Consider the following 21,205-nt stretch of genomic DNA (forward strand, 5'->3'; position numbering starts at 1 on the left):
TAGCTTTTTTATACATAAATAAAGGTTACATGACAATGGTAAAGTGCATGAGCCTCGTGATAATACATGGAAAATCCACACAGTGTGAGCTGCAGAGACTTGGGAGGCAGCACAGCAGCAGCTGGCAGCCCTGAGGCCACTCTAAGTGGTTTTGAAGTCACACACAGTGAGCACACAGGGAAAGGTGGGTCTCCATGGGCCGCTTCCGTTGCTCTGCTGCTGTCAAGCTAAATGTACGAGATTGGAAGGAGTGTTTGTTCCTCTGACCTAGCAGGTAAAGGGCCAAGAGGCACAGCAAGCAGACTGTGATTTGGGGAACAGGGGTCCATGAGCAAGCTTTGCAGTGTTTCACCTCTGCACGTGTGGCTGTTGGCTGTGAGCCCCTGCTTGTGTAACAAATTGTTGGAGGTTAGGATTCCTCCTTTTGTTTTCTTATGAAGAGTGGACAGAACTCCACTACTAAATAAGTAGTAAAGTAGGTATGTTTATTTCCAGCTGGGACACACGGGGGATCGCTCCTCCAAAGCCATGCGTGTTGACAGCTGCATTCAGCTCGGTATTTATCGGGTTACAAGTTCCATATTCATTAAGTTTCGCAGCACGCCTATACATATTCATCACCTAGCCCCGCCCAGCCTCGCTTCGTATTATAATGAACCCAAAAGTCATTTACATCCGCGTTGCGCTTGCGCAGTGTGGTTTGGTGGCTTTGGTAGGGGTCTTCCGAGGGTCTTTTTGATGAAGTCAGGAGTCTTCATCATCCTGAACTTTTCACCTTTCTTCCCTACGCATGCTCTTTTGTACCCCTGGCCTGGGTTTAAGCTTCGAGACCGGTTTGAGCTAGTTTTGGGATGACGCAGGATGTCTGTCTGAGACTCCCTCTGCCCTTATCAGTGGTCTCTTATCTTTTCTTCCTGCCCTGGTATGCTGACCAAGCTGGATGCATTGTTCCTAACAAACTAATTCTCCTGCTTCCCATCCCCCTGATTCACTTTCTCCTAGGGAATTTTCTCCCATATATTCCTAAAACACAATAATGACCAGTACTTACGAGAGAGAAAAGAATAGCCAGGGTTCAGGGGAAGGGTGCGGCTGGCTGCTCCCATAGCTGAAGGGTTTCTCTTGGAGGGGCAGAGATACCGTGAGATTTGGGGGAAGGGGCTGGACTCAGCTGCTCACGCTCTCGCTTGTTGGCATCAGAGGGGAGACAGGCTGGGGTTGCTGTGGGGAGAATTCGCTACCACTGTGAGGCTCTGTCTCCTGCTGTCTTCTCCTACCGTGACTGAAGCTCTGCTTGTGGGAGCAGCCGGTGAGCTGGGACCTTATTAACAGTCTAACTCACTAAAAAAGGACCTTCACCATCTGCTTGGGTGCCTCAGGGGAAACCCTGGGAGCCTGAGCCCCTTCCCCCTCACAGGGAGTCTCTCCTAGCCCTGTTCGGGAGCCCAGCTGCGGTGCGGGGCCCCGCTGTGTCTCTGCTACTGCTCCAGGATGTTTTTTTGTTACGCTGTAGCCACGCACCCCCTGCCCGCCGGGACACCCCGCGGCTCCTGCTACAGCTGCAGTTTCCAATACACCTCATTCATTACTCTGGGTGCGCCCGGCTCCGCTGCGGCAGCCGCCGCTCCGAGGTTCCTGCTGCGCTCCATTCCGGCTCCCGAGCGGCACCCGAGGGGCCCGGCTGCCCCTGGGGCTTTGCCAAGGAAGCCCCTTTTCCATCCCTCCCGCCGGCCCGGCCGCCATCACCGCGTGCAGAGGCGGCCGAGCTGGCGCCACAGCGCCCCCTGCAGGCGCGGGGGAATCCCCGCAGCCGCCCTGCCCGGCCGGGAGCCACCAGCGCCCCTGGCGGCCGCGAGCGGAGCTGCACCGAGGGGAAAGGGCCTGCGGCCGGGAGAGGCCGGCCCTGGGCTCTGCTGCTGCTCGTTGGTGCTGCCGGCGCTGCTGTTTGTGTGCCTTGGCACCCACACACACACCAGCAAAGAGCTGCTACTCCTTCTCCCGTAGCTCTGCCTGAAAGCCCCTTAATTTCAAAGCGATCGTAATTTGGAGGGAAGGGGGTCACATTTTCCATTTCAATGGAGGCTCCCATTCTCCTTGGCAGACACATATCTTTCAAACCAAGACACAAATGTCCTATCCACTCAGTCCTCTCCATCTCTTCTGCACTCTATCACCCCAGCAGTCTCACTAACCCCTCCAGAGATCTTTTTTTTTGGGGGGGGGGCACCAGAGATTCATGGTACTGTGAAAAGATGTGTCCTGCAAGGGCCCTGCTCTCCCCTTGGGGGCAGAACAAAGAGGAGGAAAAGATTTACAGTACAAGCACTGAGCAAATCTTTATTATGGAACTCACATCCCTTGCTGTCAGCAGTCTCCATGCACAGGGAGTGCAGACCAGAAGTCTTCCTGCCAGGAAGTAGACAGGAGTACAGTTTGCTCTGTGATATATGGTATTCCTTCAATGGATGGCAATACAAGGGGTTGAAAAGAGCTTTGCAGGCTCCTGTTTATGTTAACATCTTCGTGCTGCACTGAACAAGGAGCAGTGCAGGTGAATGCTGCAGAAAGGACCTGGAACTTGGCCCCTGTGGAGCAGCCCAAAAGGAATCTGTGAGACTGGACTGACTTTCCCAGCAGTGCACCTGCTGGAACACTTGCAGAAAGCAGAGAACACTGCAGAGAGGTGGACACTGCGTGTCTCCAGGGGTGATAACAGGCAGGTGGATGGTGCTTCTCTCCAGCTGCAGCAGGGAGTGAGGTAAAGTGGCCCATTTCCAGGGGCTCTCAGGATGCCTTGTACCATCCCTAAACAATGCTGGGCTCTGGAGCGAGGCACTGCTCCCTGAAGAGTGCCCCATGCTGCCTTTTCCACTATCTGTGTTTCACAGAATCAGAGAGTAGCTGGAAAGGACTTTTTAAAAGCCATCTATTCCAAGCCCCCTGCAATAAGCAGGGACACCTTCCACTAGACCAGGGTGCTCCAAGCCCTGTCCAACTTGGCCTTGAACATTTCCAGGGGTGGGCTACCACAGCTTCTCTGGGAAAACTGTGTTTTACTACCCTCACAGTAAAGAAATATCCATTCTAACCCTGCCCCCTGGCAGTGGGAAGCCATTCCCCCTTGTCCTGTCTCTCCAGCCCTTGTCTCAAGCCCCTCCCCAGCTTTCCTGGAACCCCTTTAGGCCCTGCAAGGGGCTCTGAGCTCTCCCTGCGGCCTCCTCTCCTCCAGGTGAACATCCCCAGCTCTCCCAGCCTGGCTCCAGAGCAGAGGGGCTCCAGCCCTGGGACCATCTCCATGGCCACCTCTGGACTCACTCCAGAAGCTCCGCATCCTTCTGATGTCGGGTCCCCAGGGCTGGAGGCAGCTCTGCAGGTGGAGTCTCACCTGAGCGGGGCAGAGGGGCAGAATCCTCCCCTCCCATGCTGCCCACACTGTTTGAACCCCGGTAACCCACGTCGCTGTGGCTCACTAAGTACTGTCAGCACCTGCAGACCAGTCAATACTATGGGCCAGGCGAGCAGCAAATGAACGCGGGCTGGGAATAAAGCCCGCGGGAAGGGCGAGGCACAGCCCGGGGAAACAGAGCTGGTGGTGTCGTTGTCCCCTACCAGCTACAGCCGGGCTGGGCTGCAGCTGCCGGGGTGCAGCAGCAGCGGGGCCTGAGAGCAGAGCAAGGCTGGCCCGGGCACCAACACCCTGCAGACCCCGCGGTGGCGGTGGAAGAGGAGCCGCAGCCAGGCTGGCGGAGCGGCACTGGCGGCCCCCGCTCGCTGCCCGCTGTTCTCGAGCTGGACAGGCCCGCCAGCAGCTCCTCGCACCCGAGGGCCCGGCAGCGGTCAGTTCCGGTGAGCCGCACACGCACTGCCGGGCCCGGGTGCGGCGCCCGGGGAACGGTGCGATGGCGGAGCCTCCGGAACCCGCGGGAAGCCTGGGGTGCGGGCGGGGCCGGCGTGCGCGGCCCCTTTAAGAGTAAGAGCCCCACAGCAGCGCCAGGCACAGCCACGGCCGCTTCACGCATGCGCACAGCATCTCCCTGCGACTTATTCGGTGCCGCCGGCGCAGGGGACGCGTGCAGGGGCGGGGAGCCGCGCTGTAGCGTGGTCGCACATGCGCAGAGCGCAGCCTTGCCGTGCGCTTTGTGGCGCTGCCGGAAGCGGGCGCGGGCCGAGCGCAGCGAGCGGCGCTCCCGGTCCCGTGTGGCCGCGGCCCCGTGGCGCCGGCGGCCTCAGGGAGCGGCGCGCCCCGACATGTCTGCCGGGCTCTCGGCGCAGGTAAGACCGGGCTTCCCGCCACGGCGCTGTCGAGCTCGGCCCGCTTTGCCGCCCGTGGGGCCTGTGGCGCGGGCGCCGCCCGGAGCCTCCGCCGCGCTGACCTCTGCGCTGCCGCGGTGGGGCTCGGGCGGGGTGGGCGGCGGGCGAGCCTGTCACCGGGGCTCCCCCAGCGCCTGGCGCCTGGCTGGTGCCGCGGAGCCACCGCAGGGCGGGCGGGAGCGACCCTTGGTGACTCCCCGCGGCTCAGGGCCCCTCTCGGCCCGTGCTCCGGCCCGGGGGTCGAACCGCGTTTCGGGTCCTTGGGAGGAGCGTGAGGTGGTACCCGCGCCATTCCTTCCGTGTGGATCCTGCGAGCAGAGTCTGGGTCTGAAGGGGGGAAAAGTTTGTGTCGCTGTTTCCCCGCGGTTCCGACTGACAGCCTGCTGGTACCTAGCGTGCCTGGCTCAGGCCTCCCGGGCTCTGTCGGATTCTGCTTTCCCTGGCTCATTTGGTCTCCCGGCCCTGTGGGCAGTAGATCCTATTTATTTGGCAAACAGTGGACTGCAGCGAGGCTTCTCCCCGCAGTAAGGGGGCTGTGCCTTCAAGAGAGTCCTTCCTGCTTGAGCAGTTTGGAGACTTAACAAGAAACTGGAGTGATGAATAAGCGCCAATGTAAAATAAACTACTCAGTAAAAATTTTTCTCAGTTGAGTGCACTGTTTCGTGGTCAAGTTCATTAGTTTTTGGCACAAAGGAGGGGTTTGAAAACTTACTAAATTCTCAGGTGACCTGCCTGGAAGATAATTTTCTCAAACCTACTGTTAAAAATGAGAGTGATAGTGAGAAGCAGAGTAGTACTGATGTCTGGGTAATGAAGCTTGAAAGCAAAATAATAGCCGAAACATACAAAACTGTCTGATGTTTTTGCTTTCCTATGGCTCTGCTCATATTCAGCTATTACAGTATGCAACTTCTAGGCAGTGGCCTTCTCTATGGCAGGTGCCCTGCTTCCTGCTTTGGCCAGGCTGTGTCCAGCAGTGTTCTGGGAACTAAGGAGGCGATGGGGTCCATGAACAGGGAGTGCTGGAGATGGTGAGACCGGAGTTCTGCGGGTTAAATGGCACCTTGTGTTTGCGATCCAACCTTCCCTGTGGCACATTCATGTATTAACTTCTGCTACAGTAATGCAATAAAATCTGACAAATTCGTCTTCTCTGGACAAGGGCAGCTGTGATTCTCTTCTCTGACCCTTAGTACTGCTGTGGCTGAATGGCTTGGGAAAGGATGACAGGAGTTCCTGTTTTTTTGTGTGCCTGATCTCTTCCTGCCTTGAATATAGACTTTTAAAAAAATTAATAGTAACCCTGACATGCATATTTTTTTATTCTTTAACAGAGTACTTAAAATACCAAGTTTCTGCTGGTCTTTCTCTCAGATAGGTCTTCTATTTGGTTCTTGCCATTTTTATTTTTTGCCTGCTCTCTGCTCTGGCTGTTGTCCTTTACACACAGTGCATGCCTTAGGCAGAGCTGACCCTTTAGATGGCTCCAGAGTGAGCTACCAGGAAGGCTGTGCTTCCTCAGGCCTGGTGGGCTTAACACCAGAGGTGCAGTTAGTCTCAGCTAGATCTAACTTGCTTTCTCCAACGTGAACGTGGAGGGCAGTGGGACAAATGCTGCATACAGCAGCTGTTCATGCTCACAGTGTCACAGGAGTGAGAAAAATTGCTCATAAACCTCTGGTTTGGGCTTTGGAGGAAGGTGGGTTGTGGCAGGATGGCTTTCTGACAAGAATTGTTTCCTCTAGCAAGCAGATGTTAGTACTGTTAGGTAGGAGAGGTCATGTTAAACGAGAGGGCTTTCTTTTTTTCCAGGAAATACTTAGAAAGCATATCTGATATCCCAGAACTTTGATGTAGACCTTTTTTTGTGGCTGTTTCTCTGGTTTAGGCTCAATTAGGCCTTCAGCCTTCCTTGAGCATCTCTCTGCTGATGGTCTTTGCATCTCTTGTACTACTAACCATTGCCTCTGCTCTGCTTCTTTGGTTCTACTGAAAGCCAAGAAGGATCCGCTTTTGGAACAGCCTGTCTTCGTGCTTGAAGTTGTTTTGCACTGTAGGAAAACACTTCATTTTACATCTGAAGCTGCTGAGCACAAAAGACTAAGTGTTCACGTTTGCCCCCAGCACTTCCTTCCCTCAGTGCACGTTTTCTGAGGAACTGCTCTGTACATGGGTATCAATTCCCTGACCTCTCCCCTGCACACACTCCAAACACCTCAGCTTCAGGCTCAGAGCTTCTGCACATTCCTTCAAAGTAACTGCAGATTGTGGCTCTGTTTATTTCTCACTGACTAACTTTAGTGATCCAGGAGTTTAAATACTTTGGCTGCAGCTGTTCATATTAAGTCTTTGGAAACTGGAAATACAACTTTATTTTTTGGGTTTTATGGACTCATTATTGTTTTGTGCTCACTGGATTCTGCAGTGTTTGAGAACTGAGGATGTTGGGTCTTCAATGCTGAGACATCCAATTTCAGTGGTTTATATGGTGATAACTACTGAAGTTCCTAAAATGAAACAGATTGGGAGGAAATACGTTGAAACCCAGATTATTTACCATACTAGGGAATATTGGAAATAATGCTCAGTTTCATAGTAAGTGAATGTCTCCAGGAGCATACAGTGAACATATAGCATCCAAGAGTGTGTAAAACTTATTGGTGAACATCAGGGGTTTATTTATTATTCTTCTCATCCCTCCTCTTAATCAGCTTTCTGAGAGTCCTTAGCGATTTGAACCCCAGTAAGACATATGGGTATGTGAAGTGTGGATATTCAGCATCATGGAACTTGGGAGATGTTAGTTGGGCCAGTGAGGGTGCTTTATTGAAGCTGAAATACAGAAGCATTCCAAAAACAGAAGTCAAAATCAGGTGTGGTGTGACAGTTCTGGTTTTGGTCTTCAGTTTGCTGTTGCTGGTTCAGTAGTTACTGAACAATACAATAAATACAGCCTCTTGGAAGGGAGGGAGTCCTGCTGCTGCACACCATTAGGTGCTTTTGTCTAAGGCAAGTTATGAATCTGTCAGTGTGTGGAATCGGTCAGGAATATTGTCTCGGATACCATTGTGTGGAGACTTTACAGCCTTTTTTAACTCCTGTCCAGTTAGAAGAAGCTGCATACGAGGTAGATCTAGTGATAACTCCAATCCTAACAGATTGCAGCCATTTCCAATTCAAGTGGCAGTTGAACTGGAGTCTTAAATAAAAACTAACTTCTAGTCCTTCCAAATAAAAACTTTTAATTGCTAAGTGTAGAGGGATGAATAGATCGATACCCTGATAAATCCCTCATAAGAATTTTGCATCTGAATCAATTACTTCTTTCAGTATTCCTTGTGTATTGCTAAGACTAACAGAAGGTTTCTTTTAGAGCAAGACCAAAGGAAGCCTCAAATATTAATAAGATACAGGCTGATCATTAAATTTATGTATGAATGTCAGGCAGCAGGCTGGGAGTCTGTGGTACGAGGTGTTTTGGTTGTCCTGCTGCTAAACCTCTTCAACATGGCATATTGTATATATTCTGTATGTGTTAAAAGTGCTACTCCTCAGAAGTGTGGAAGGATCACCCACAAGAGCTTTGCATCTCTTCTTCATCATGGCAGGGAGCTGCATGAAGGCGGGTGGTTGTGTCCTCGCATTCTCCTGCCCTAGTGCAATTAAGGTTTTCTAAAACACAGCAGGATTTGGGAATCCTTGTCCTTTGAGTTCTTTCTTCTGGATGAGAAAGCTCCCACATAGGCATTGCCTGCCATTTGCTTGTACTGTACAGCACTTCCACACACCTGGGCACCCTGCTCTGGGATGAGGGCAACCACAGTGAGTGTGCTGTGCTTATCACACACTGATAAGCTCCTGCCATGAGCTGTTCACTGGCAGCCGGAGGGTGGGTATGGAAAGGACATGCTGCTTTATCAGTTCAAATCAGTTTATTTAAACCAACGTTCCTCAAATGCTGTTACAGGGTTACATGCTTCTAATGAACTTGTGTCACAGGAGAGGAATGGAGAGTGCTTCCCCTCTTCCCTTGTGGGATAGGGGGAAGGGACTCTGCTCTGGGGGTAGAGGCAAAGTGCTGTGGGGCTGAGAGGAGGGGGAAGTCTTGGAAAGTGGATGATATCTCACTTCTGTCCCTTCTGCTTTGACTCCAAACACAAGCTGGAGACTAAGATGGTGTTCAGGTGGGAGAGAAAGGGGAAGATGAAGTGTCTCTGTGGCTATAGGATATGAAAGGAAAAGATACCAGTATGAAAACCTAGATAGTGAAGCTAAGCAGTGACTGAAGCCATCACTGAGGATTGGGATTTTGTGGGTTTTGCTTGGCATTTTAATTTTATGTGATTTTTTTTTTCTTTGTTTGAGTTTTGTTTGAGTTTTTGCTTTGGTTTTATTTTGGGGGGTTTGTGTATGTGTGTGACTTTTCTGTGTCATGGAATTGCCATTTTTCTCTAAGGGTTTTGACCACAGTGACATGAGCATTCTCCCTGCCTCAGCCCCCAGAGGAGGGAAGGTGCCTGAAGGATGCAAGGGTTGTACTTCCTGCAGGCTGCTGCTGCTCTGGTTAACTCACTATCATCAGATGAGCACCCATTGATTGCTGCCTCAAACCAGGAAGGATGTAGTTTGGAAGACAAGATCTTGCAGCCTTGCTTTTCTGTCTCCCTTGAAGGGTATCATCAGGCTTTTTGCATAGGTTTTGGGTGTAAAAATTCAGGGAGTCAGCTAAATAGGCAGACTTGTTTAAATAGGCTTGTTCCTAGGAATGTGTATTTCCAGGCCTGGCTTCTTGTTTGGTTTTAGGTCAAGGAATGTCTAAGGGAAGTGTTCAGAATATTCCCTATATAGCTAACTGGCTTCCAAGTTGTGCCAGGTAAGCGTAGTTGGCAAACAGATCTTGGAGTGCCATCCGTAACAGCTTGAGCTGATCTGAGCTGTGTCTCTTGAACACTCCTTGCTTTTCTCCTGTGCCAGCCCTGTTTTCCTTGTTCACATGGTCAGCTGGCTCAGATAATGGATAAAAGACTGCCGATTCTGGTGGGAGAGGAGGAAAGGGAGATGGCACAGTCCCAGTTGTGGTGGCTCAGGCTGCTGTGGTACCACCTGCTCAAGCAGCAGTTTAATGTTGTTGTGAGCCTGTACAAAGCATTCTGCTGTCAGAGGGGTGTTCCTGCCACCCCTCTGGCCCTGGGTCCTCACTGCTCTGTTGTGTTGGCACAGATGTTTCTCATCTGAGTTAGATCAGATCTGTGGATGTGTTTGATGTGTGGATCAAAACTGGCTGTGCGTGGTGGGTGTCTCTGAGCTGCCCAATGCAGTCCCATGACTGGTGCTGCCTCACCCTGCCTGTTCCAGGGCAGAGGGCTCCCAGCCATGCCCCTGTACAGCACGTAGGTGTTGTGTGTGTGGCTGGGGCGGCACAAGCCACTGCTTGGGACACAAGGGTGCTGATGCCTGAGAGGGACTGTGGGAGCACAGCTTAACTTCTGCTGCTTCTAATCGCCTCTCTTGGTTGCAGTTTCACAACAATGCCAAAATACCCAGCCCAAGCCCCCATCACTGCAAAAACTGGTTAGTTCACGTCAGCTTGGCTTCCTGATTTCAAACTGCAGTGAGGGGAAATGCACAACTGCAGTTGTGCCAGGATTGTTACTGATAGGAGAACTGTGTCTAGTTCTGAGAGCACTGCATGGGAAATTTCCTTAGTGGCTTTTCTGTCTGGAATCCGTGGGACAAATGTAGATTTTTAGGGAGTGACTCTGTGTGTGTATTGACTTTACAAGGACTTGAAATGCACTCCAATGCCATAGATTTGGAACCTGTATGTGATGTAATGAAACTGTAAAATGATGCTGGGTTTAAGCTAGTGATGCACTAAGGCTCATCCAGTCCTGAACTCACTGCAGATAAAGGGCATTCTTCATTATTATTCAATCGCATTTTTCAGCTAGCAGTTTTGACTAGTGCCTGCTGTAGAAATACCTTATGAATGTGTAAGAGGCTGAATTTTTGTCTTCTGAGATGACCAAGGTTTTCCTGGAAGTTTCCTGGTAATCTTTTTAACTGCTGTTGAGGTGAAAAAGGGAACAAGGGATGAATTGCAGCCATTGCTTCAGGAGCAGAATACTTGTAGAACTATTTTCTGCTTACCTGAAGATGTCATGTAAATGAAAGCATCTTTCCTGCAAAGAGGGTGCAAGCAGAAGTGTGAGGTGAAGTCACTTCTCAAGTTTAAGTATCTAAAATGGGCTGATAGTCCTGAACTGAAACCTGCTGTAATCTCTGTAATCAAGCTGTGTTAAAGCTTGTCTGTGTAAAAAACATACTAATGTTGAAGAACAAGTGTTGGAATCTCTTCTGGATTGTCAAATGTATGAAATTTGTATGACAATGAAATTTGGATATGTGCATCTTGAATTTACAAGGGCCTGGATTGTGATACGCAGCTTCAGTTTTGCTAACTCATGTCATAGACATTTTGACTAATTATCTTTTTCCTTCCTTGCCCCCCCAGGTGTTGTTTGGATTGTAGCATAGAGGCACTATGTACTCAGAGTGGAGATCCTTGCATCTTGTCATTCAAAATGATCAGGGGAATACCAGTGTACTTCACAGCTATCCTGAGAATGTGGGGAGAGAAGTGGCAAATGCAGTGGTGCGTCCTCTTGGACAAGCTTTAATTACATCATCTGTTGGAAGTGAGAGTTTACTAAAAACAGACAAAGAAGTAAGTGCCTTTCCTTGAAGATGATAGTTTCCTTAATGCTGGAGTGACAGTTTAATGGTTTTCTATAGCCTCTTCTATTTTTCTCTCTTTACTGTCCCAAGTTTTATGAAGTGTGTTATATTTTTAGTTTAGTAATCTCCATAGGGCTTTTATTCACAACTAGATCATAGCAACAGTGTACTTCATAATTTAATAGTAAATGTTTGTCTGAAGTACTGTACCAGGAAATTCAGGCTAAAGAAAACCAACCAAAAAAACTCAAAACAAACCCAAGGAATTTAGCATTTAACACAAAGCCTTTCTAATTACCTTCAGTTTTGAAGCAACAGTATGTGACTTCAAAAAAAGTCTTTGTATAGTACAAGTATTTACTAGAATTTGAAAATCTTTCACCAGCAGCTTTTGTGTATTCCGAAGAGTTCTCTCTACAGTTCAGATTTAAGAGATTCAGTATTTAGCGAGTGATTTGCCATTTATTCATATTCTTCATAATATCATGATATACGAGTTAATGGTTTGGTGTTTTTTTGCAGGATATGTTAAACAGAATTGCCCATGCAGCATAACTACTGTTGCTTTTTTTTTTAGTTAGAACTGATGTGCTCTGACCAGTACTTACTTAGGAATATTTATTTTTAATAATTTTTTCTTTGTGTTAGGTAAAATGGACTATGGAGGTGGTTTGTTATGGACTGACCCTCCCTTTGGACGGCGATACTGTGAAATACTGTGTGGATGTGTATACAGATTGGATTATGGCTCTTGTGTTACCTAAGGACTCCATTCCTTTACCTGTTATTAAGGAACCAAACCTTTATGTTCAAAGCATTCTCAAACATCTCCAAAATCTCTTTGTACCAAGGTGAGTGTTAGGGCTGGGATGCTCAGGAGGCTGAGGGATTCCAAGCTATAGTCAGCATGTAACCTGTCAGAGGACTCATGAGGCATGGAGGCTCTTGAGTAAAATAAGACAGCTATTGCTGCAAGCTTAGGAGCAAGGTGTTTCTCCAAACATCTTTTGTAATTTTTCAGTAGCAATTTGAGTTGTTGCTGCTGTGGTTTGGTAACTAGAATCACAGATAGTTCATATACTTGAGTGTTTACTATCCTAAGAGCTTCAAGATTCATCTCTGTTGGATGACTGGAGGGTAAGGGGAAAGGCGGAAGAGCATCACTGTGTGACCATGTGCTTTTTGTTGTGTAAAACTGAGATAAACTAAGAGCACGTCATGGCAGTCCCAGCCCTTGTTATTCAAGATTTCACCACATTTGTGATGTACTGAGGGATCTTGCAGTAAGTGATTGCTCTGTGCCTGCATCTTGCTGCCTGTTAAACGTGCATAGTTATGCTGACTGTCCTTCACTGGTAGTTTTGAAAGAACCCAGTGGCGGAGTGCTTGCTGCCCGACATCCTTGGGTGATGGTGTTGAGATAGACATGTTTCTAGGTCTTGGACACAGCTACATTGTTAGAGTGTGCAAACATCATGACCTTGTTTATAGTTTATGACAAGTTTACCTGCTGCTGTTGGACATATATACTGGATAAGTAAGATTAAATAATAGTGCCCCCTGAAAAGGTACTTAACTTCAGATCAATGTTTGGTATATTGCCATAAGTACCGGATCATCTGCTTTTATCAGTATCAATAATGTATCACTGCAGGGGGCCTTTAAAGTGCTCTGCTGCACTTGGGTTTCTTCACTTTACTAAAGGCTTTGTTTAAAAAGGACTTTGAATAATAACTTGTGCAAATTCAGAGGAGTTCTTTGGTATTTATTGATTGCTTTGAAGTCTACCACCTACCCTTAGCTGCTGTTGCTCTTAACTTGTAGTGGAAATGCATTTTAATTCCCATTGAAGGATGGTCAATGTAATGACACAAGTCTGAGGAAAGCAAGCTTCTGGGTTAGACTGCTGCAGGAGGTTGTCTCTAAGCTTTAATAAGTGCAGAATACAGTCTGCTGTCTGGGATCCTTTATTCCCTTTGCAAAACAGAGAAGGAATTCTTCACTAGGTCATTTAATAGTTGTTTCTGTGATCCCTTGCTTGTTCTCACACTGGGGGCCCTAGTAACAGGCAGCTCAGTACTACAGCTTCTTGCATGCTGTTGGCACAAGTTTCCATTTCACCCTTCTCTCCGAAAGTCATTGTTGGACCTCAGTGTAGGCTGGTAGACTACACGTGATAGCTGTTGAATGAAATAATTAACACCTAGAGAAAGGGAGGGCCTAAAAATAATTATTTTAAACACTATCCCTGTAGTATAGCTGTTCTGTAGTTTTTCTTCCAAGAGCCTCTGAGATGTACCTTAAACACTGATTTTTCGTGGCTGCTGCTGTCAACACTTGATGTTTAAGTCCCTACTCTCTTTTTAAGTTTTGCCCTCCGGGAAGCTGTGTTCAGAATTCACTCTAGCAACAGGAAAAATTTCTATACTGCAAATGAAATGCAGAACTGAGTTGTGCACACCTGCCTTGAATAAAAGCAAAGATTCAGACCTAGGTGTCTGTGGTGGGGAAGAGGAGAATAATTTCTGGGTTTACCCAGTTGATGCAGGTTGCTGATGCTGATGGGCTCATATAGAATACTTACCCAGGAGCTGTTATAGCAACCTGCATTGAACGGACTCCTGGAAAAATCTGTTCTTGTGTTGAAGATACTAAGCCTTTATTGTAAGCCTATGTCCTGTGAAAGGTTGTGATCAAAATAACTTCCTTCCTCATCCTGGTTCTCTGGAAACGATGTAGCTGTTGGTTTGGCTGCCTTAAAAGTGGTGGCGCAGAGTTGTGAAGGTTTCAGACTCAGAGGGTGGTGTATAGGTGAGGTGTGAATGCAGCAGCCTGAAGTGGGCACTTCGGTGTAAATGGCACCTAAGGGGCTTGTGTACATCCATATAGAGCAGGTGCATATAGATTAGTCTAGTCTGAGTGCTCAGCTGAATCAAATATGTACATGCACAGTCCTTGAAATAGTGTGATGCTGAAAAATAAAACTGTGAAAGCCGTGTGAGTCAAGTTACCTTTCCTCTATCTGCCACAGTGACGAGAGAGGGTGTTTGTATCCTTCCCTCCTGCACTGGCCTTCTGTCCACCCTGAAGAAACAAACATTTGGTTGACATATTTGAATAGTCCCCAGGCAACCCCCAGGCTTTCCATTTCTGGCAACCCTAGAATATCCAAAGGTCTTGAAGATGACTTAAGCAGTAGTGGTTGTTACTGCTGTCAGATAAAGTTTCAGGGCCACAAACACTGTGGGAAGGAAATATGAGAACTCTCTCCCCCTGTATTGCCTCCCCAGGAGAGTGAGGTACAGATATCCGGGTCCTCTGCAACAGAAATGTCTGTAATTTCTTGAGAGACCATGGAACATGTGACTGCCAAAGTACTTTTTTTGTAATAACTTCATATGCTTCTCATATGAAATCATGAGAACAGTACTTGTTGTGAAGAAGTATGGCCAAAAGGCCAAGTTCTGTAGAAATCTAGATGTCTAGAAGTCTAGAAATAGTGCAAGCAGAGCTTGCCACTGGGTTAACTTTGGGGACAAGTGGAAGTTGTAGATGGACAGAAATCTTCGAGTTGCCTTTACAAGATTAGCTCAGAAGTATCCCATTAACTTGCATATAAGCCCTGTTTTTTTACAGTTTCTCTAAATGATTAGGGAAACAAGTCTTGAAGCAGCCTTGGAAGCTTCAAGCCTATATAGATTAAGGATGTCTTTTGATTCAAATGATCTGCTCTGTTGTTGCTCAGGCAAAAAACAGTGCTATAAGCAAGGCAGGGCTCACTTGTCTGAAAGTTTGTTGTTCTACAGAGAGATTCTGGGTTGTGATCTAGCACTAGCATCAAGCAACCCACTGAGGTCCTGAACTGTGGCTAGTAATCTGCAATTTTGCATTAGACATTATCTTGTCTCTTTGTCATCTTGTTTCCAGTACTGTAATACAACATTTATGCTATCAAGATAAAAGCTGATAGTATTTAGTGGACCAGCACATTCTTGAGGTGCTTGCTATTCAACATGACTTGTGGGTTATACCACATTGAAAATGTTTGGTAGGAATCTGGTAATACTAAGTAGTCCGGTGGAAGGTAATACTTCTACATTTTTTGTCATCCCTTCAGTGAGTAGTAGGAGGGATGATGAAATGATGCACAGGTTGAAATATGCCTCACATATGCTGCACACTCTAATTTGTAATCTCCTCTTTCACCCTTTAAAATTTAGGCTTCCTCAGGTTTTTTACCAGTCTCCTCAGATACTGTCCAGAATGTGTTTTTTTACTGTTTTCTACCTGTTCTGCCTTGTCCAGGCTAACTGATGGGAAGAGGTGATGCTGCTTTGTGCTGCTTCTGCACAACTTCGTGTTGAGTAACTCAGCAGTGCCAGTGTGGATCTGATTATTATTACAGGGAAAACTGTGAAAATATGAAATTGTTTCCTTTCTTCCTTCCTTACTCCTATCTGCTTGGATTTACAGAAGATGATCTAGATGGGGGTCATTAAATAGGAACATCACACTAAAGGGAGAAGGGATAAGAGTTGATTTAGAAACAACAGGAGAACCAGGAAGAATTTTAATTAATTTGCTAACAATAGCTTCTCCTAGTTTTGCCACTTCTGAATTATGTATGTAATAATTCATGATATTTCAACTGGATTGTCATTGTTTAGCCCAAGATAAGTCTCTTTGAGATGATGGATTGTGCTTGTTCTGGTGAGTGTTTGCTCTATGTATTGAGTCTCACATAGAGAAGAGTGCTATGGTGCATCCTGTGCTCAGTAAGGCAGAGTTGGGATGCCTAGAGACAGAGTTGAGGTGCACAGAAGCATATTGGCTCATGTTCTTGGGTCTCGCTCAATAATGTTTGTTTCCTTTTGTAACTGCTGAAAGTTCATGTTGCTGGATACATCACTTTATACGTCTGTTTCTCGAGCACTGTTTTCTTCTCTTGCAGGCCAGACCCGGGATCCAGTCAGATCAGGCTCTGCTTGCAGGTTTTGAAAGCTGTCCAGAAGCTGGCTCATGAGTCGACAATTATGGCAAGAGAAACCTGGGAGGTTTTGTTATTATTTCTTCTTCAGATCAATGACACTCTTCTAGCAGCTCCAACTGTGCAAGGTTCATGTTCATCTTCCATTTGGTTCAATTACTCGAAAAACTTCAGGCTATTCTTGACATTCAGCTTCCAGCAGGATGGGGAAACCCATTAAAAGCTCTTAGGAGCTACCAAAGCACAATAGCTCACTCCTAATTCTGCCCCATTACTCCGAAATAAAGCATTGCCAGAAAAGACTGAATGATTTGGAGCTGAGTTTTCCTGAAAGTATTTTTGCAGGACAATGACTTTATACAGGAACAGTTTGGGATGAACAGTTTCAGACAATGTTGTTCCCTGTTTGTTTCACTGAAACCCCTTTGTCTTGCTGTTCAGCCTGCCTAGTGCAAAACAAAAGTGTCAGTTTTACCTATTTTGAAAAAAAGACTTTGATGCAGACACAGTGCAATAGAAGACTGCCTAAGATTGGTGAACTCTTGCTGTCCCTTATTACACACGCGTGGCTGGGTGTTATCTTTTGTATTTGACCTTGCAAAAAGGCTAATTGGTGTAGGAAGCAATCAAAAATCATTCTTAAAAATTATTTTAAAAATGAGCTTAATCTTTATGCACTGTAACCAAAACCTCCTTGGGGAGATATATGAAGTTATTTAGATGGAACACTAACTTGAAGGTGTGCTTTGTTTCTGTTGTAAGGTGGCATTGCCGAGAATCTGGCTGAGAAATTAATTGGCGTGCTGTTTGAGGTATGGTTACTCGCTTGTACGCGGTGCTTTCCAACACCTCCTTACTGGAAAACTGCCAAAGAGATGGTGGCTAACTGGCGACATCATCCTGCAGTAGTTGAGCAGTGGAGCAAGGTCATTTGTGCCCTTACTTCCAGGTAGGAGAAATCCCGTGGGATTAAATGCATGTGTGGGGATAATCATGGTTATGATTATATTATTATTATATACACGTTATTATTATACGTGTTTTGGAATTGCTTATTTGTGGAATGTGCAGCAATCCAAATGTGAATGAGCAATGTGAAGTGAGAAATCTTGCTGTATCCTTGGATTGTGTGTGTATTCCATTGTTCTGCAAGGGAAGATCTGAGTTGGATTGTCGCTGTTCTTGTGTAAGCTTAGCACCTCTCTGATATTTAACACTTCGTGGTGTGTGTATTAGTCTCCATCATTGTGACTCTTCATCATATGCCCTGAGGAATGACTCAAGAATATTAGTGTAGCATTATATATGTGGGTTTAATAGCCGTCACCATCAAAATTATTAGGTGCTTGTTAGTGCTCATGCTGCTGGGTTTGAGGTGACTTTTGGACTCTGATTGGACCCTGTGGAGCTGAAACTGTGTTACAGCTGCCTGGCGCTTGTGCCCTGGCGGTTGGGGTGTGCTGGGCCAGAGGCAGCCCACGGGCTCTCTGCTCTAGGGAGTAGGAGAGAAGAGCTGTACCAAGTCTTGCTGGGTATGGGAACAGTAAGGATCATATATGACAGAATTGTTTAGGTTGGAAAAGACCTTTAAGATCATCAAATCCAACCATTCCCTCAGCACTGCCAAGCTGACCACTAACCCATGTTCCCAAGTGCCACATCCACGTGTCTTTTAATACCCTTTGGTGACTCCATCACTGCCCCAGGTAACCTGGTGCCAGTGCCTGACAACCTTTTCTATCCAATCTAAACATCCCCTGGCACAACTTGAAGCCATTTCCCCATGCCCTGTCCCTTGTTTCCTGGGAGAAGAGGCCAACCTTCTGTTGCCACTAACCTCCTTTCATGTAGTTTTAGAGAATGAGGAGGTCCTCTCTGAATGCCCTTTTCTCCAGGCTGAGTCTCCCCAGCTCTCTCAGCTGCTCGTGGTGCTCCAGCCCCATCCCCAGCCCTGTTCCCTTCTCTGGACATGCTCCAGCCCCTCAGTGGCCTTCCTGAATGGAGGCGCCCGGAACTGGACACAGCACTTGAGGTGCTTCACCAGTGCCCAGCACAGGGGACAGTCACTGCCCTGGTCCTGCTGCCACACCATGGCTGGTACAGGCCAGGTGCCCTTGGCCTCTTGCCCACCTGGCCACACCAGGCTCTTGTTCAGCTGCTGTAGATCAGCATCCCCAGGGTCTTTCCTACTGGACGCTTTCCAGCCACTCTGCCCCAAACCTGTAGCTCTGGGGTTGTTGTGACCCAAGGGCAGGACCTATCATTTTGCCTTGTTGAACCTCATAGAGTGGCTTCAGCCCTTTGATCCAGCCTGTCCAAATCCCTCTAGAGATCCTTCCTGTCCTCCAGCAGGTCAACTCCTGCCCACCTCAGTGTCACCCGTAAACTGACCAAGGGAACGCTCATATCTGAGGGTTGCAGGAGAGTTTCGGTTGTAGTAGAAGGCTCTGAACAGTGAGGAGAGTTTCAGTACCCTTACTGTTGAATTTTTTTTTGTATGAAGTCTTTGTGGGACAAATTTCAGCCTCTTGGAGGAATGAACTGAATTAATTACTGGTACGAGGGTCATCTGGGTCTCCTCCTTCCAGCTCTTCTGAAATATCAGTAACTTATTTCTGTGAAAGTTCAAAGATGTGTTAAAATTGCTGCATTGTGAAATATTCAATAGTGTATTTTTCTGCAAGGGTTTATTTTAGCTTTGAAAAATTTTGCTTTGAATTACCTGTCAAAATGTGAGGTGTGGATTGATTTTTCCAGGTTATGCAGGTACTTGTTAAACCTCTGGGAAATAAAGCTGCAGTACGAGTTCTGTGTATTTCCCACGCTATTTCTTGAGCTATTTTTAGCTTGTTAGATGTAGTGTTACATAACTGAAAATACTTTATGATTCACTGATCTGAAAAGAACAGCTCTGTCTCAAAACATGTGTTGGTGTTCTGCACCATGCCTTGTGCCTACACTTTCTCTCCCACTGTTGACTAACAGTCTTGGTTCTGTTGGTGCACAGGAGTCTGCAAGGTTTCTGGACTGTTTTAGTCTGTGTTCAGTAATGTTGGTTTATGTCTGATACATGGAAAGTTAGGCTCCTCTGAGGCTAGCTTTAAGTTCAGTGGTATTTTAAGCTGCATTTTTAATACTTCAGTGAAGCTCCAGCTTCAAACAGTTAAAATGTTTTAGTAAACAGTTCTGTGAATTGGGTTATTAGCAATAAGCTGAGAGTAAATGTTTCAAATTAAAACCATATGGAAAACTATATTTGGAAATCTGTACACAGACACAGTGTTAATTTGTGTCCTTGGCTATGACTTTTAGCAGGATGAGACTGGAGTCTTAATTGTGTTGCCATACCAATAGATACTACTTTTACCCCATCTAGGTTGCTTTAAGTATATCTTAACTATCTTGGATGTATGGCTAAAAATGTATCTGTCTTCAATCAATCATTCTTGAAAATGTCCCATATATCACTGAAGATTTGGCCATGCTCTTTGAAAAACTGGTTTCTTGCAGTCATAGGGAGAACTGAAGCAGTGCACTGTGCTGCCAGGCAGTGGTGTGGGGCATGAGCACGCATGGGGTTGGCCCAGGCACTTTTGAGTCTTTCAGAGCCAGGTAATTCCTCAGCAAAAACATAACATGGGGTCATGCCTGTGGGCACTAAATGTAGGTGGACACAGGGCTGGAGAGCATTTGCTACCTGGTGCAGATGTGTGTATTTCTGGTGTTAAGGAACCTTCCCAGTCTGACCATTCCCAAGACACTCTGGCAGTCACTCTCCCACCAGCAGCAACTTTAACAGCTGGGACTGAAGCCCCTTTGCAGCAGCAGCAGCTCCAGTGAGCCAAGGAGTGCCCTGCGTGACTCCCTGCACTCCCCACTCTCACAGTCAGACCAGGTTTCCTCACCAGTTCGACCCCAGCTTTCCCATGGGAGTCTCAGATGTCTTGTTCCATAAAGCCCTTTATTCCTGGCACAGTAACACAGAAAGAGCTTGAGCTGGTGCCTCCAAGGAGCAGCCCCAACAAAAGACTGGGCTTTTATCCCCTCATAGTCCAAGCTCATGCAAGTCTCAGTTCTTCCTCCCTAGTCCTCAGCTCCTGCAGTGTTCTGAGCACTTGGCTGGGCCACAGGCCCTTCGTTATGGACAATGTTGGCATTTCCCAGCCTCTTGCCCCAGGCTCCCTTCAGGGAGCTCACTGTGCAGCTGTCACTGCAGCTGCACCACCAGCTCCTGCACTGAATGGATTCTTCATCATCCTTGCATCTGGAGAGGGCCTCATGTCCTGAAGCTCTTTTGCTTTTTTATCCAGGCTGTTAATAGGCTGTAATTTCAGACACTTGTGTTAATTGGCTGCAGGTTACTGCCCAATGCTGGGAGAAGTGGAAGATGGAAATTCAGCCTGTTTGACTCTTGATTTAGGAGTCAGCCATAGAGTACTTCTCTCCTAGTTGTAATGACTTTATAAAACTATATTGCTTTATAAATGAGCAAGGATGAAGTGGGACATTTCTTGACTATTACAAGTGTTCTAGTTTGAAAACAAACCAGTGGGAGATCACAAGTCATAATTATAATTTAATAGGAAAATTAAAATAAAAATAAATGCAATAGTACAAGAACGCTAACAGAGTCAGGATACAGCCTTGGCACCCTGTTAGTCAGGGTGGTGGTAGCAGTCCAGGTGAAGTGGTCCTGTCGAAGCGCTGATCCTGTAGAAGGGTCTGGTCTTCACCTGAAAGTCCAGTGGTAGCTCTTATCCTCTGGGAATCCAGTAGGTAAGGACTGCTTGTGCTGTTCCAAACCCCAGATTATATCCAGGTAGGAATGCTTGGTTCCTCCCCCTGGGCGGAGCATCTCACAGTGGGATGATGTAATTCCATGAGTCATGCGGTGGGTCCTTGATTGCCCATTAAACAGAGATAGCTTCCAAAGGGAGTTATCAAGGATGAGTCATGGTAGGAGATAAGGGACACTGCCCCACCTGCTTTAAGATGTGAAGATGATAATAGAATGCATACTATTGGTTACATCTTACATTGTAATCTAGGTCGACGAGGAAGTTAACTTAGGGAAAGACAAACTTGATTTCTGGGAATTCTGGGATATTGAGAAGGTGCAAGATCTCTTCTATTCCTTTAGAGAACATCAAGATTATGTTGATCAGGGAA

The 21,205-nt window shown here is 47.0% G+C and overlaps 1 protein-coding gene across 4 annotated transcripts in view; it reads left to right on the forward strand.

The window, feature by feature from the left end:
- Window positions 1–4,155: 4,155 nt before the first annotated feature.
- The window catches only part of RALGAPB (Ral GTPase activating protein non-catalytic subunit beta), a 64,822-nt gene continuing 47,772 nt past the window's right edge, over window positions 4,156–21,205 (forward strand). For all 4 annotated transcript variants that reach the window (XM_039563291.1, XM_039563292.1, XM_039563293.1 and 1 more), the window contains exons 1-5: window positions 4,156–4,272; window positions 10,826–11,038; window positions 11,698–11,900; window positions 16,001–16,164; window positions 16,799–16,985. In XM_039563291.1, coding sequence (XP_039419225.1) covers window positions 10,856–11,038; window positions 11,698–11,900; window positions 16,001–16,164; window positions 16,799–16,985 — 737 coding nt within the window. In that variant the 5' untranslated portion in view covers window positions 4,156–4,272; window positions 10,826–10,855. The remainder of the gene's footprint in view (window positions 4,273–10,825; window positions 11,039–11,697; window positions 11,901–16,000; window positions 16,165–16,798; window positions 16,986–21,205) is intronic.

Source organism: Corvus cornix, chromosome 20, assembly GCF_000738735.6.
Source record: "Corvus cornix cornix isolate S_Up_H32 chromosome 20, ASM73873v5, whole genome shotgun sequence".
NCBI classification, from domain to species: domain Eukaryota; kingdom Metazoa; phylum Chordata; class Aves; order Passeriformes; family Corvidae; genus Corvus; species Corvus cornix.